General features: G+C 45.6%; 1 protein-coding gene across 1 annotated transcript in view; it reads left to right on the plus strand.

Annotated features, from left to right (window-relative positions):
- Nucleotides 1-16,961, plus strand: part of LOC311237608 (uncharacterized protein) — a gene marked incomplete at both ends in the record, with an annotated part of 81,782 nt that overhangs the window by 37,307 nt on the left and 27,514 nt on the right. The window contains 5 exons of the mRNA XM_084325546.1: nt 1,138-1,274; nt 4,335-4,493; nt 10,995-11,184; nt 12,270-12,394; nt 15,111-15,840. Of these exons, the coding sequence (XP_084181672.1) occupies nt 1,138-1,274; nt 4,335-4,493; nt 10,995-11,184; nt 12,270-12,394; nt 15,111-15,840 (1,341 nt within the window). The remainder of the gene's footprint in view (nt 1-1,137; nt 1,275-4,334; nt 4,494-10,994; nt 11,185-12,269; nt 12,395-15,110; nt 15,841-16,961) is intronic.

Genomic DNA, 16,961 nt, shown 5'->3' on the forward strand with positions numbered 1-16,961 from the left:
TATATATATATATATATATATATATATATATATATATATATATATATAACACACAAAGGAGGACATACATTTACATTAATGCTTTCATCCAAAGCGACTTACAATTGTGTACAACAAAGCCAGCAAAGTGATACACTCCCGGCAGTCAACAGTAAGTGTTATTGTTCGTCTAACAATGCAAAACTCAAAGTGTTTCATTCTGTCTCGCAGGGCAATGTCATCCAACTTGGACCAAAGCTCTTCCTCAGCAACGTAATGCCACTGGAACGGTCTATAGATCTCTCACACATTGTTGTTATTTCCGGTGCCTTTTCCCCCCCGTCCATGGTAGAAATGATGATCTTTTCCTTTCCCATTTACCAGTAATGTTGTCCTTGATACTGCACGTGGGGTTAATGGGAAAATTGCATTTCACCAAAGGATTTTATGTTTTGTTAACATTGCATGGGCGACAGTGGCTCGGGAGGTAGAGCATGCGTCTGGTAATGCGGAGGTTCCCGGTTCGATTCCCGCTTCTCCCGGGCAGCGTGTCGTCGAAGTGTCCTTGAGCAAGACACTTAACCCCTAATTGCTCCTGATGAGCAGGTTGGCCCCTTGCATGGTTGCCTCCGCTGTGAATGTGTGAGTGAATGGGTCAAATGTGAGGAACAAATTGTAAAGCACTTTGGATAAAAGCAATATATAAATGCACTATTTACCATTTATTAATTGTCCATTAATGTTCCTATAGCTGCAGGAGAGACCCCTTTTTTCTTGAGTTAATATATAGTATACATTATATAATAACGTGGATTATATTGTGCCTTTCAAGAAACCCAAGGACGCTTTATAAGCAACAAAAAAGACAAAAGGAATAAATGAAATAAACAATAATAACAATAAATGACAGGGTGACGACTAGAGGCCATAGTCCTTCGTGAACAGGTGGGTTTTCAGGGCCGTCTTGAAGGAGTCCAAGGATGTGGCAGAGCTGATCTCAGCCGGGAGAGAGTTCCAGACGGTGGGGGCCGCCACGCACGAAGTGAACTGAAGATATTAGCCAGTATCCAGAATATGAATGTGCATGTGCATGTGAACTATCCAGAATGTGCATCTGAACGCACTGATCAAGGCTGTGTCCCCTCGCTGTGCCTACAGACAAGGTCCTGCCCACGGTACTACAGAAAGCAGAGGTCTCCATCCTGAGCCAGAGTGAGTGTAAGAAGAGGTACGGACCCGTCTCCCCTCGCATGCTGTGTGCCGGGGTCCCCTCTGGAGAACAGGATGCTTGTAGGGTGAGTTCACTACTGTACATCAAGTCACCCTCCCTTTGGGCCTGTCCTCGACTAAAGACATACATAGTCGACGGTATACTTGTTGTGGACACAAAGAGGTTTGTCGGCGCTGTGCGTCGGCTTGCTAGCCAAACTAGTCGCTTTACACTCCGGCTTTCTAGCCAAACTAGTTGCTTCACACTCCGGCTTGCTAGCCAAACTAGTTGCTTCACACTCCGGCTTGCTAGCTGAACCAGTCGCTTCACACTTCGGCTTAGCTGAACTAGCTTCACACACTGGCTTGCTAGCTGAACTAGTCGCTTCACACTCCGGCTTGCTAGCTGAACTAGTCGCTTCACACACGGCTTGCTACCTGAACCAGTCGCTTCACACTCCGGCTTGCTACCCGAACCAGACGCTTCACACACGGCTTGCTACCTGAACCAGTCGCTTCACACACGGCTTGCTACCTGAACCAGTCGCTTCACACACCGGCTTGCTACCTGAACCAGTCGCTTCACACACTGGCTTGCTACCTGATACAGTCACCCTCCCTTTGGGCCTGTCCTCGACTAAAGACATACATAGTCGACGGTATACTTGTTGTGGACACAAAGAGGTTTGTCAGCGCTGTGCGTCGGCTTGCTAGCAAAACTAGTCGCTTTACACTCCGGCTTTCTAGCCAAACTAGTCGCTTTACACTCCGGCTTTCTAGCCAAACTAGTCGCTTCACACTCCGGCTTGCTAGCCAAACTAGTCGCTTCACACTCCGGCTTGCTAGCTGAACTAGTCGCTTCACACTCCGGCTTGCTAGCTGAACTAGTCGCTTCACACTCCGGCTTGCTAGCTGAACTAGTCGCTTCACACTCCGGCTTGCTAGCTTAACTAGTTGCTTCACACTCCGGCTTGCTAGCTGAACTAGTCGCTTCTCACTCCGGCTTGCTAGCTGAACTAGTCGCTTCACACTCCGGCTTGCTAGCTGAACTAGTCGCTTTACACTCCGGCTTGCTAGCTGAACTAGTCGCTTTACACTCTGGCTTGCTAGCTGAACTAGTTGCTTCACACTCCGGCTTGCTAGCTGAACTAGTTGCTTCACACTCCGGCTTGCTAGCTTAACTAGTCGCTTTACACTCCGGCTTTCTAGCCAAACTAGTCGCTTCACACTCCGGCTTGCTAGCTGAACTAGTTGCTTCACACTCCGGCTTGCTAGCTGAACTAGTCGCTTCACACTCTGGCTTTCTAGCCGAACTAGTCGCTTCACACTCCGGCTTTCTAGCCGAACTAGTCGCTTCACACTCCGGCTTGCTAGCTGAACTAGTCGCTTCACACTCCGGCTTGCTAGCTGAACTAGTCGCTTCACACTCCGGCTTGCTAGCTGAACTAGTCGCTTCACACTCCGGCTTGCTAGCTGAACTAGTCGCTTCACACACTCCGGCTTGCTAGCTGAACTAGTTGCTTCACACTCCGGCTTGCTAGCTGAACTAGTCGCTTTACACTCCGGCTTGCTAGCTGAACTAGTCGCTTCACACTCCGGCTTGCTAGCTGAACTAGTGGCTTCACACTCCGGCTTGCTAGCTGAACTAGTCGCTTTACACTCCGGCTTGCTAGCTGAACTAGTCGCTTCACACTCCGGCTTGCTAGCTGAACTAGTCGCTTTACACTCTGGCTTGCTAGCTGAACTAGTTGCTTCACACTCCGGCTTAGCTGAACTAGTTGCTTCACACTCCGGCTTAGCTGAACTAATTGCTTCACACTCCGGCTTGCTAGCTGAACTAGTCGCTTCACACTCCGGCTTGCTAGCTGAACTAGTCGCTTCACACTCCGGCTTGCTAGCTGAACTAGTCGCTTCACACTCCGGCTTGCTAGCTGAACTAGTCGCTTCACACTCCGGCTTGCTAGCTGAACTAGTCGCTTCACACTCCGGCTTGCTAGCTGAACTAGTCGCTTCACACTCCGGCTTGCTAGCTGAACCAGTCACTTTACACGCGGTTTGCTAGCTGAACTAGTCGCTTCTCACTCCGGCTTGCTAGCTGAACTAGTTGCTTCTCACTCCGGCTTGCTAGCTGAACTAGTCGCTTCTCACTCCGGCTTGCTAGCTGAACTAGTCGCTTCTCACTCCGGCTTGCTAGCTGAACTAGTTGCTTCACACTCCGGCTTGCTAGCTTAACTAGTTGCTTCACACTCCGGCTTGCTAACTGAACTAGTCGCTTCACACACGGCTTGCTAGCTGAACTAGTCGCTTCACACACGGCTTGCTAGCTGAACTAGTCGCTTCACACTCCGGCTTGCTACCTGAACTAGTCGCTTCACACACGGCTTGCTAGCTGAACTAGTCGCTTCACACACGGCTTGCTAGCTGAACCAGTCGCTTCACACTCCGCCTTGCTAGCTGAACTAGTCGCTTCACACACTGGCTTGCTACCTGAACCAGTCGTTTCACACACCCCTAGCCCCACAGACCGCTAGCCCTTTCCCCCACTTACCAATGACTCTGTTGATCGCTAGAGTTCTTTCTCAGCATAATCAATCATAAACATCAGTTATAAGTAGTAAATATGGCTAGGAGTAAAGAAATTCTGAACTTACCCTTTCATCTATAAAATAAGATATTCCTGATCCCTTTGGGGAAATATATGTTACAATAAATATAGGCAATAGGCTGTACATGTGTCTGTGTGTCTGCATGTCTGTGTCTTTATGTGTTGACTGGTTTGTGTGTCTGTGTGTGTGTGTGCTGTCTGTATGTCTGTGTGTCTTTGTGTGTTTACTGGTTTGCGTGTCTGTGTCTGTGTGTTGTCTGTATGTCTATGTGTCTTTGTGTGTCTGTGTGTGTGTGTGTTGTCTGTATGTCTATGTATCTTTGTGTGTCTGTGTGTGTGTGCTGTCTGTATGTCTGTGTGTCTTTGTGTGTCTGTGTGTGTGTGCTGTCTGTATGTCTGTGTCTTTGTGTGTCTGTGTGTGTGTGTGCTGTCTGTATGTCTGTGTGTCTTTGTGTGTTTACTGGTTTGTGTGTCTGTCTGTGTGTTGTCTGTATGTCTGTGTCTCTGTGTGTGTGCGCGCTGTCTGCATGTCCCTCCCCAGGGGGACTCGGGGGGCCCTCTGTCGTGCCGGGCTCCAGGTGAGAGCAGGTGGTTCCTGATTGGTATCGTCAGCTGGGGGGCGGGCTGCGGCAGACCCAACCTACCGGGGGTCTACACCAGTGTCAACAAGTTCACTTCCTGGATCCAGGGCCACATCAACTGACCCCAACCAAGGTTCTAATTAGTGACGCAACCAAACCGATACTGGCATCGGATATCAGTCTGATGCCAGGCAAAGAAATAGAGCATCAGTATCTTCCATTGCCGTCTCTACTCTACAAGTGCTGGATGGGACTGGCTATGGGACTGGCTATGGGACTGGCTATGGGATCGGCTATGGGACCGGCTATGGGACCGGCTATGGGACTGGCTATGGGACCGGCACTCTGTATTGTTAAGGAAATGTTGTCAGCCTGTATACTTTTTCTTCTTCTTTCCTTTTTTTTTTTTTTTTTTTTTTAAAGACTCTGACCTCCATCACCATGTCATTATTATCACTATGCTACACGTATCATGTATTATCAGCAGGTGTTCCAGAATGCAGTGGATTGTATGAAATAATAAAAGCATCATTAGGTAACTACTGTGTAATTACCATTTTATTATTTAGTAATTGTGTCGTTTCACAAAAGAATCCCTGCCTCACATCACACTGATATTGCAATGTGTTTGTAATGTGTGACTGTGATTGAAAGATTGAAATCTTGACAATAAAACGTCATGTTAAAAACACAATGTGCCTCCAAACCTTTTTTTTCCCTTCTGAGATAACTGTTCCTGATAACTGTCTTATTCCTCAAATAAATAATAAATAATATAAACCTTTATTAATCCCTGTAGGGAAATTCAGTTGTCAAAGCAGCAACAGCAGAGAGAATGAGGTACAGGTGCGAATGAGAATCCAAACAAGCTAGAATAATAAGAATATACAATACAATAAATATAAAGGAAACAAGCTAGGATCCTAAGAATAAAAATGTAATAAAGTAAACAAGCTAGGATAATAAGAATACAAAAGATAAAGTAAACAAGCTATAGGATCATAAGAAAACAAATATAATCAAGTAGAGATGAAGTATTGATTGATTGATTGAAAAGTTTATTAACAGATTGCAGAATGGGTACAGTACAGTACAGCTCAATACATACAATTGTTAAGAGGATGCAGACCTGAGAAAGACTTTCGTCTTGTTTCCATCAGGGTCCCCCATTTTCAATTCATCATATGACACACATGACATACAGATAGACAGTACTGCTACATCTATACATTTATGACATACCAGATTTTCAAATACAGTACTGTTTGTGATACTAAAAAAATCCAGAAGAAGAGTATATACATTTGACATAGAAACTGTGCATTGGGGGAGGTTGGGTAGGTGGGGTGAGGCTGTACATTGGAGGTGGGGGGGGTTGGGTAGGGGGGGGACACACTGTACATTGGAATACTGACATACATTTGACATGGAAACTGTACATTGGAGGAGGTTGGGTAGGTGTTGGGTTGGGTGGGGCTGTACATTGGAATACTGAACAAGCTTGTGTAACGGAGGTACCACGTGTCTTATCCACAGTCACGATGGACCGTGCAGTGGCTGTGGACGTTAACACTAGAACAGCCATGGAGAAAATGTCACTGATTCCCGCCGGAAGGGGTCGGATGACCCCACAGCTTATATGAGAAATATGAGAAAAATAAACAGTGTAAACTATAATATAAAATATAAAAATATGAGGTTTACCACAGGTTTGAGTGACAATTTTTTTTTAAATAATAATAATAAATACAAATATTATAATATTTTTTTTTTGTTGGTGGAAGGGCAAAGAGCCACATGCGGCTTGTAAGCCATGCTAGACGCTCGCAAAGTGCTGTGACTTTCCACATATATATTCCATATGTGGAATAACGTTCTAATTACATTTTCCTGAAGTCATTTAAGAAATGTCAGAAACCGTGCCAGATAAAACGGGTACTTTTAGGAAAAGTCATTGAGTGACAGAGCAGGAGCTCGACCGAGTGACGAGGATACATTTATTGAAAATGCCTAGGTGTCATTTGACCCCTTGTCGGCTGTGCTAGTGTTAAGCAGTACTGCAAGTAAACTCACTCCCCAGAGGCATCCAGACCCATTACGAAGAAGTGAATTCACCTCTTGGTCTAGTGGTCTGTGATGCCGCCCGCGGCGCGGGAGACCGGGGTTCAACTCCCACTCACTCAGGGCATGTCCAAATAAGACCGGTTACACTTGGATAATACAAATGTAATATAATAAAGAAAGTAAACAAGTTAGGATAATAAGAATAAAAATAGAATAAAATAAAGTAAACACGCAACATGCTTGCCCTAGATTGTATAGTATAGCATTGTACAGTAGTGTACAGAAGACCCAGAGCCTCATCCGTAGCTAACATTGTATTGCACTATCGCAGGACCTTAGCATGTCTTTTACCATGCTTTTGTAAACTTTATGTACATTATACCCGTTATGTCTTATTCTTATTACTTGTATTATTGCACAAATGTCTTATTCTTATTCCTTTTTATTACTTGTATTATTGCACAATCGCTGCGGGCATGACCTCCCGCATTTCACTGTATGCTTGTATGCCGTGACAAATAAAACTCTTGACTTGACTTGACTTGGAATCTGCTCTGGATCTCAGAGAGTGAATAGGTGAAACACATGTATTCTCTATCAATAATATAAATGTGCGTATGTACAGCCCACCCTGGTATAAATATACAGACATAACTATCCTAAGTCTACCCTGGTATGAATATACATTACTCTATACTACGGCTGCCCTGGTATAATATACAGAACATAACTCTGTCCTCAGTCTATCCTAAGTCTATATACAACTATTCTAAGTCTGCTTTGGTGTAAAGGTACAGAATAATAATAATAATGCAGGACCTGTTGCAGAGGTCTTTATTCGGCATGCAACGACACTGTTTTAGTGGTACACACAGCGGTTAGTTTTTTTAGCACACACACCGGAACACACACGCATGCATTGTCTCTTTAGGATCGCAGATGCGATTTGTCTCTGCGATTAACTCATCCTGTCGTCCTTCCCCCCCAAGGGCAGCCGGGAGCAGACAGGCGTCAACGTGAGCCGCGCCAGGGGACCAATCCAAGTGCTCCTGTCCGTCTTCGTCAAGGACGCCACAGCGTTAGCGATCTGTTGTTGTGCATGTTTTTCCATTGGGTTTATCTTATCGGGGGGGAAACCCTTGCGAGCACGGGGAGAACATGCAAACTCCACACAGAAAGGCCCTGGGAGATATCCCACCTGGGTACCTGGCATCATGGAAACCTGGTCCCCAAGCGGGAATCGAACCCTGGACCTTCTTGCTGTGAGGCGACAGTGTTAACCACTACACCACCGTGCCGCCCTATTCTAAGTCTGCTTTGGTGTAAAGGTACAGAACATAACTATTCTAAGTCTGCTTTGGTGTAAAGGTACAGAACATAACTATTCTAAGTCTGCTTTGGTATAAAGCTGATAGAGTTGTCGTACAGAACTTGTAAGTCGCTTTGGATAAAAGCGTCAGCTAAATGACTAAATGTAAATGTAAATAAAGATACAGAACATAACTCCTATAAGTCTGCTTTGGTATTAATATACAGAAAACAACTATTCTAAGTATGCTTTGGTATAAAGATACAGAACATAACTCTTATAAGTCTGCTTTGGTATTAATATACAGAAAACAACTATTCTAAGTGCTTTGGTATAAAGATACAGAACATAACTCTTATAAGTCTGCTTTGGTATTAATATACAGAAAACAACTATTCTAAGTATGCTTTGGTATAAAGATATACAGAACATAACTATTCTAAGTGCTTTGGTATAAAGATACAGAACATAACTCTTATTATAAGTCTGCTTTGGTATTAATATACAGAAAATAACTATTCTAAAGTATGCTTTGGTATAAAGATATACAGAACATAACTATTCTAAGTGCTTTGGTATAAATATACCTAACTCTATCCTATAGGTATACTACAGTGTTACTAACCTTTAATATCCCATGCAAATACAGTACTCATAGTCGACCCCTGTGTAAATAAACAGAACTGGCCTCCTCTCGGTGAATGAGTCAGCCAGTAAGCCCATGTAAGGCTAATTCCTGCAGGAAGGGCCACACACACAACACAATATAGGCGAGAGTTTATTGCCAGGCAGCTAAGTGCAGGTTAAGTCTTTGCTTTGTGCCCCTGTAAGAAGAAAGTCCAAGGGCATGTCAGCCAAGACGCTATTATCGTATAATACCGTGGGCACGTTTCTCTCAAACATCCCTTTGTCCGGGCAGGTTTACCCCACATAGGCAGGCAGTGAGGAGGAAGTTTGCCCACAATATCAGTCTGCTGCACGGATGGTTGTGTGGATTGGACCCTTTCATAGTGGCCCCATTGTCCCGCGCTGCATTCTGGGCTCCGGGTGACACCTGCCGCAGCAGGTAAACGAGGAGGAGGAGAGAGTGAATGGTCGGGTTTCTGCTCTTTTTTTTCCCTCCGAGGAGCGACAGCGCTGCAGGGTCTCTCTCTCTCTCTCCTCCGTCCGTCCATCGGGGTCTATGCCTGAGGTTGTCGTCGCGGTGCACATCATCGCCTCTCTGGAGCTCCACGCCGGGACAGTGCCATGAGGACTCTCTCCAAAATCAAAACCTGTGTCGTTTACAGCGTTTTTGGCCATGAACTTTGCCATTCTGCTTCTGCTGCCAGCCTGCCAGCACAGGTAAGAGAGAGAGAGAGAGTCAGAGAGAGAGAGAGAGAAGGAAGGGGGAGACTGAAACAGAGAGGGAGAGAGAGGAGGGAAAGAGGGAGCAACTGAGACAGACAGAGGGAGAGAGGGAGGAAGGGAGATGGAGAGATATGGATCATGAAGAAGTGGAGTGTGAAAGAAGGCACAGAGCTTGAACGCTGCTCGTTTTTGTTCAGTTGAATCGGTCTGCATTGGAGACCAGAGGTGATGTAATCAAAGCACCGCTCTTGTCAATCAATGTTCTCAGTGGGATGTTTGTACACATTTTTGTTTTTATATAATTCAGAACAGTTTATCGTTGTTTAATTTTTTACTTGTTGCCTCATGGGAAGACTGCTTTATTAATAGTCAGCCGAGGTGTATCTCTTAGCATGCGCCGTCCCACATATGGGACATTTTTCGGACTTTTTGCAACCGGCACGTTGGCGCCCCCTAGTGGCTCGGGTGTGCGTATTTTGTAATACAATATATATATCGAATTAAAGCCCCATTTGTTGCCTGTGGATAGCCCTTTCAGGTGACAAAATCAATTGAGCGGTTCTCGAGTTATATGCCGGTATTTGAGGCTTGTGCAAAGTACACGGTATTGCGCAAAATACCACTCCCGATTCAGGTTGCAGTAGTTCCGTCAATCTAGATCCGATCTCGAAAATGATTGTGGATCGTTGTAGCCAATGAGTGTGGCTTACCAATGAAACACCACATGGGGATGTATGAATCTAAAAGACAAAAAAAAAATAACGAGCGAAAACAGGAAGAGAAAAACAGCCGAATGAATTTAAGTCTATGAGAAAACTGAGTTTTTCTTTGTACACAGTTTACCAAAATCACGCCTAATCACTCATTTCTGAATGGATCTTTATGAAATTTGGATATGTACTACATAAGGCTTCAGGCTATGGCTCCGTCTGGATCTGTAAGCCATACCACCTTCTGGGGAGATACTACCTCTGGACTACTAACTACTACAGAAAAACTTGAGTAACAAGTTTTTCTACAACTCAAGTTCAGACCTATGTCACTCTATTACGTTAGCACTAAAAGTCATTTTTTTTTTCTGGAATCAGAAACTTCAGAATGTCATCTTTCAAAAGAGACCAGGCTCATGCATGTGCTATAATGTTGTTTTGGTTTGCAAAAAAAGTATGCAGTCCTCAAAAAACGAAAACTAAAATGGCCAATTTTGGGGGCGCTTGCTAAGAGGGTTTTACGTATGACGCGTCTCTAGGGGTGTCCTCTTCTCCTGCTCATGAATGCCCTGCATGTCGGCGCTGAAGCCGCCTGATTGAGTGCTGCTGACACCGCAGTGCCAGGCCGTGGGAAAGCAGACCCCTCCAGCCACGCTTTGTGCGCCCCCCCGGGGACTCTGCCAAAATGCTAAATGTTTTAAGTGCATCCTTTTCAAACTGATGGAAAAGTTCACCGTCGCTCTCTCGATAAATCACGTCAGCGGTGGTTTGCCCTAGTTTCTCTTTTTTTTTTTTTTTTTTTTATATAGACGTGGGCCACACAGGCGGGCAGAGGTTTGTTTGGCAACCTATTATGTTCTGGAACTTGAACTTGAAACAGAAATGTAACAAAGGGGGCAGAGGTTTTTGGCAGCCTATGCTCTATAACTTGAACTTGAAACAGAAATGTAACAAAGGGGGCAGAGGTTTCTGGCAGCCATTAATTATGCTCTTGAATTTGGACATTTAACAAAGGGTTGTAAAATGTTCTTCTGGTATCATTCTGGTTCTATTAGGGCCTATACAAAGTAATGTCACCTGAGTTACACATACTTGTCAAAAAATATGTTTTTTCGGAATGTCGACATGTAGGGAAAAGCAAACAAACAAGGGAAGTGATGTGTGAGTTATGTCCTTGTCTCTGGAAGGGAGGGGGGGTCTCCGAGGAGCCCACCCCGTCACGGACCGCCTCCACGGCCCCTGAGGGCCAGGTGTACCCGAAGGCAGAGGGGGTCCAGGCTCCGGTCTCGGGGTCGTGGTGGAGGAGATGGGCCTTAGGGGCCCTGACTCTCTTCCCCCTCACTGCTGCCATTGCACTGACTCTCCACTTTCTCACATGTAAGTGTTCTCTGTGCGTGTGTGCGCGTGTGTGCGTGCGTGCGTGTGTGTGTCTGTGTGCGTGCGTGCGTGTGTGTGTGTGTGTGTGCGTGCGTGCGTGTGTGTGTGTGTGTGTGTGTGTGAGAGAGAGAGATGATTTGTTCTGTCTGTGTCTCTGTGTGAATCCCTCAGAAACGTCAGTCCTCTTTCCACCTGTTTATTTTGCCACACTGGGAGACGCCTTGTTCGCACCTATTGATTGATTGATTGATTGATTGATTGATTGATTGATTGATTGATTGATTGAAAACTTTATTTAACAGATTGCATAATGGGTACAATACAGTACGGCTCAATACACAATACAATACAATACAATATTAAGGGGATGCAGACCAGAGAAAGACTTTCGTCTTGTTTACATCAGGGTCCCCCATTTTCAATTCATAATGACATTTATGACATACACAACATACAGATATAATAATCTAATCATCTAATCTAATCTAATCATGACATTTATGACATACATGACATACAGATATACAGTACTGTTACATTTGTGACATATACGTTTATACCGCTTATACGCTTGATGTGACTCGTACATGAATGACTAAATAAATTGAAGCGCTCCTGGTGTTGCACACCAGATTAGTTTGATCCTATAGATATGTTTATTTATTTAGATCAAAGTAATCCAGTTCAAGATGTTGAAACACTGCTGTTTTTACTATATGTTTTGATCATCATTATGATTATTACTATTATTATTATTATTATTATTATTATTATTATTATTATTATTATTATTATTATTATTGTAAAACAGCATTCTTTCAACATGTTTATTTATTTAGATAAAAATAATCCAGCCAAAATATGTTGAATAATGTTGAATTCTACAACTCTTTTCTTTACAATAATCCTAATAATAAACTATTTCACCTTTTTAGTTTATCAATACATTATTATTATTATTATTATTATTATTATTATTATTATTATTATTATTATTATTATTATTATTATTATTATTATTGTAAAAACTGCACTCTTTCAACATATTTATTTTGACCTCACCTGTCTCAAACCCCTGCCCATAGCTCCGCCCCCCTCCGTGTTCTACCTTGGCGGCAGCATGGAGTTCCCCAACCTGAGCTTCTCATTGGACCTCGCTGACTCCGCCTCCTCACAGTTCCACCTCCAGGCTCAGGATTTGAACCATTATGTAAGTGGAATAGTAGTGGACCTGCCCTTCAATGATGCTCCAGTCGTTGGCCTCATTTATCAAGCAAAATACACAAACATTTGTATGGAGAACATCATAAAGGAATACTTCACCCAAAAATTATAATGTGTATATCAATTACTCAACCTGTGTATTCATGAAGATTTTCATTCTTCTCGCATGTCTTCACAGTGACATGTAGGATCCAAAAAACTGTAGAAATACTTGATGAATTGAAGTTAATACTTGTGTACTTTAACAACAGAACTATATCAAACCATCAAATTCCTCTCCTCATCTAAAATACTGCTACACCTCCTCTCATCCTCTCCTCCTCTCCTATCTAAAATACTGCTACACCTCCTCCTCTCCTCTCATCTAAAATACTGCTACACCTCCTCTCATCCTCTCCTCCTCTCCTATCTAAAATACTGCTACACCTCCTCTCATCCTCTCCTCCTCTCCTATCTAAAATACTGCTACACCTCCTCCTCTCCTCTCATCTAAAATACTGCTACACCTCCTCTCATCCTCTCCTCCTCTCCTATCTAAAATACTGCTACGCCTCCTCCTCTCCTCTCCTATCTAAAATACTGCTACACCTCCTCTCATCCTCTCCTCCTCTCCTATCTAAAATACTGCTACACCTCCTCCTCTCCTCTCATCTAAAATACTGCTACGCCTCCTCCTCTCCTCTCCTATCTAAAATACTGCTACACCTCCTCTCATCCTCTCCTCCTCTCCTATCTAAAATACTGCTACACCTCCTCCTCTCCTCTCATCTAAAATACTGCTACACCTCCTCCTCTCCTCTCATCTAAAATACTGCTACACCTCCTCCTCTCCTCTCATCTAAAATACTGCTACACCTCCTCCTCTCCTCTCATCTAAAATACTGCTACACCTCCCCCTCTCCTCTCATCTAAAATACTGCTACACCTCTCCTCCTCTCCTATCTAAAATACTACTATGCCTCCTCCTCTCCTCTCCTCCTCTCCTATCTAAAATACTCCTCCTCTCCTCTCCTCCTCTCCTATCTAAAATACTACTATGCCTCCTCTCCTCCTCTCCTCTCCTCCTCTCCTCCTCTCCTCTCCTATCTAAAATACTACTATGCCTCCTCTCCTCTCCTCTCCTCCTCTCCTCCTCTCCTCTCCTCCTCTCCTCCTCTCCTCTCCTATCTAAAATACTGCTACACCTCCTCTCCTCCTCTCCTCCTCTCCTATCTAAAATACATACACCTCCCCTCCTCCTCTCCTCTTCTATCTAAAATACTGCTACACCTTCTCTCCTCCTCTCCTATCTAAAATACTCCTCCTCTCCTCTCCTCCTCTCCTATCTAAAATACTCCTCCTCTCCTCTCCTCCTCTCCTATCTAAAATACTACTATGCCTCCTCTCCTCCTCTCCTCTCCTCCTCTCCTCCTCTCCTCTCCTATCTAAAATACTACTATGCCTCCTCTCCTCTCCTCTCCTCCTCTCCTCCTCTCCTCTCCTCCTCTCCTCCTCTCATCTCCTATCTAAAATACTGCTACACCTCCTCCTCCTCTCCTCCTCTCCTATCTAAAATACATACACCTCCTCTCCTCCTCTCCTCTTCTATCTAAAATACTGCTACACCTTCTCTCCTCCTCTCCTCTCATCTAAAATACATATGCCTCCTCTCCTCCTCTCCTATCTAACATACTGCTACACCTCCTCTGGTGTGTATTGAGCCGTACTGTATTGTACCCATTCTGCAATCTGTTAAATAAAGTTTTCATTCATTCATTCATTCATTCATTCATTCATTCATTCATTCACTCTCCTCCTCTCCTCCTCTCCTGCATTCTAAAATACTGCTACACCTCCTCCTCCTCTCCTCCTCTCCTCCTATCTCCATCCAATTGTCTCTCTCTTTGCATTTGTATTGTTTTCCCACTCTCTATCTCTCTCTGCTTTCAGCCCTAGTCTCTCTTCCCCTCTTCCCCCCACCATTTCTCTATTTCTCTCTCTCTCTCTCTCTCTCTCTCTCTCTCTCTCTCTCTCTCTCTCTCCTCTCTCTCTCTCTCTCTCTCTCTCTCTCTCTCTCTCTCTCTCTCTCTCTCTCTCTCTCTCTCTCTCTCTCTCTCTCTCTGTCTCTCTCTGAGGTGGTGTTAAATGTAAAGCTGCTGTAACAGGAGCTGAGCACCGTGTGTGTGTGTGTGTGTGTGTGTGTGTGTGTGTGTGTGTGTGTGTGTGTGTGTGTGAGCCCTGGGGGGGGGGTTCCCAGGGGACCGGGGGCCTTTCAGGGCCGAGGACAAGCCTGGCATTTGTGAGCCCTCGCTCTGTCTCGGCAGCAAGAATGAGAGGAAGAGCAGAAGCTCAATAAAAACATTGTCTGTGTAGCTTCTCACACAATCAGCCACTCTGTGTCCTGCTCTGCTGAGAGAGGAAGAGAGAGACACAAACACGGTAACACACCTCGCTCTGGGCCGCGTCTGAGGGAGAGGGTCAGGGCACCAGGGCAGGGGGGGGGGACGGAGTGACGTGGGGCCGGCTGGCCAGGGGAGGAGTTAACAGCAGCCACAGGGGGAGGAGCTAAAAGCAGCCGCAGCGGGAGGAGCTAAAAGCAGCCGCAGGGGGAGGAGCTAAAAGCAGCCACAGGGGAAGGAGCTAAAAGCAGCCACGGGGGAGGAGCTAAAAGCAGCCACAGGGGGAGGGGCTAAAAGCAGCCACAGGGAAGGAGCTAAAAGCAGCCACGGGGAGGAGCTAAAAGCAGCCACAGGGAAGGAGCTAAAAGCAGCCACAGGGAAGGAGCTAAAAGCAGCCACGGGGAAGGAGCTAAAAGCAGCCACGGGGAAGGAGCTAAAAGCAGCCACAGGGAAGGAGCTAAAAGCAGCCACAGGGAAGGAGCTAAAAGCAGCCACAGGGAAGGAGCTAAAAGCAGCCACAGGGAAGGAGCTAAAAGCAGCCACGGGGAAGGAGCTAAAAGCAGCCACAGGGAAGGAGCTAAAAGCAGCCACGGGGAGGGGCTAAAAGCAGCCACAGGGAAGGAGCTAAAAGCAGCCACAGGGAAGGAGCTAAAAGCAGCCACGGGGAAGGAGCTAAAAGCAGCCACAGGGAAGGAGCTAAAAGCAGCCACAGGGAAGGAGCTAAAAGCAGCCACAGGGAAGGAGCTAAAAGCAGCCACAGGGAAGGAGCTAAAAGCAGCCACAGGGAAGGAGCTAAAAGCAGCCACAGGGAAGGAGCTAAAAGCAGCCACAGGGAAGGAGCTAAAAGCAGCCACGGGGAAGGAGCTAAAAGCAGCCACAGGGAAGGAGCTAAAAGCAGCCACAGGGAAGGAGCTAAAAGCAGCCACAGGGAAGGAGCTAAAAGCAGCCACAGGGAAGGAGCTAAAAGCAGCCACAGGGAAGGAGCTAAAAGCAGCCACGGGGAAGGAGCTAAAAGCAGCCACAGGGAAGGAGCTAAAAGCAGCCACGGGGAGGGGCTAAAAGCAGCCACGGGGAAGGAGCTAAAAGCAGCCACGGGGGGAGGAGCTAAAAGCAGCCACGGGGAGGGGCTAAAAGCAGCCACGGGGGGAGGAGCTAAAAGCAGCCGTGCCCAAACCTGCAGTTGGTATGAAAATAGGGTCACTTTAATTTAATTATAATGACTGTCATCATAATCTGGTTGTTATTTTGACATGAAAAACTGCTGTCAACATCTTTGTCAACATGGAAGACGGAATGTTCACGTGTTAAGCGCTGGGTGACTTTTCCCAACCTGAATATGGATTCACCTAAAGGTCGAGAACCTCCGGGCCAAAGGGATGAAGTAGAGGTCAAGTAGAGGAGCCTCTGACTGGAGGAAGTAGAGGTCAAGTACAGGAGCAGAGGTCAAGTAGAGGAGCCTCTGACTGGAGGAAGTAGAGGTCAAGTACACGAGCAGAGGGCAAGTACAGGAGCCTCTGACTGGATGAGGTTGAGTGATGATGGGGGGGAAAGTCCCCCGACAGACTTTTTCCCGTAATATCCTCTTAATCACGGCCCGCAGTCGGTGGGTCAGTCGGCCCGGCCATAGTATCTGTCCGGGCCATCTGTTCATTAGAGACCAGGTGATCCCAAGGCCAGAGACCCATACCACCCAGGGTCTGCCTCTACAAGGCTGGAGGATACACGCACAATGGAGCACTGTGCTGCTCAGAGCCAGTATGTACACACACACACACACACACACACACACACACACACACACACACACACACACACACACACACACACACAAGAACGGGGCTTTTGTTGAGCTCACGCTGCAGGTTACGCCGCCAGGTGTGCTAGTGTGTCACTTGCTCTGGAAGAGTGACGTCACTCGCAGCTCTGTGATGTCATAGGCGCTAGAGCAGACGCCTCTAGGCTGTGAGTGGAGTGTCTCTCCCGTCGTCCATGTTTTCATGGAGTCCTCAAGTTTCAAGTTCAAGTTTATTTATTAGTTGTCATACAGAAATACAGGATACTTTGGTAGAAATGCTTCTTTCTGTTTTGCTCCTGAGAGTGTGCTATAGGTAAAAAAAGATAATTATAAAAAGTATAATAAGTATAAAATAGAAAGTCAAGTACTTAAACAAGTGT

Source organism: Notolepis coatsorum, assembly GCF_963971535.1.
Source record: "Notolepis coatsorum genome assembly, chromosome: 12".
NCBI lineage: Eukaryota > Metazoa > Chordata > Actinopteri > Aulopiformes > Paralepididae > Notolepis > Notolepis coatsorum.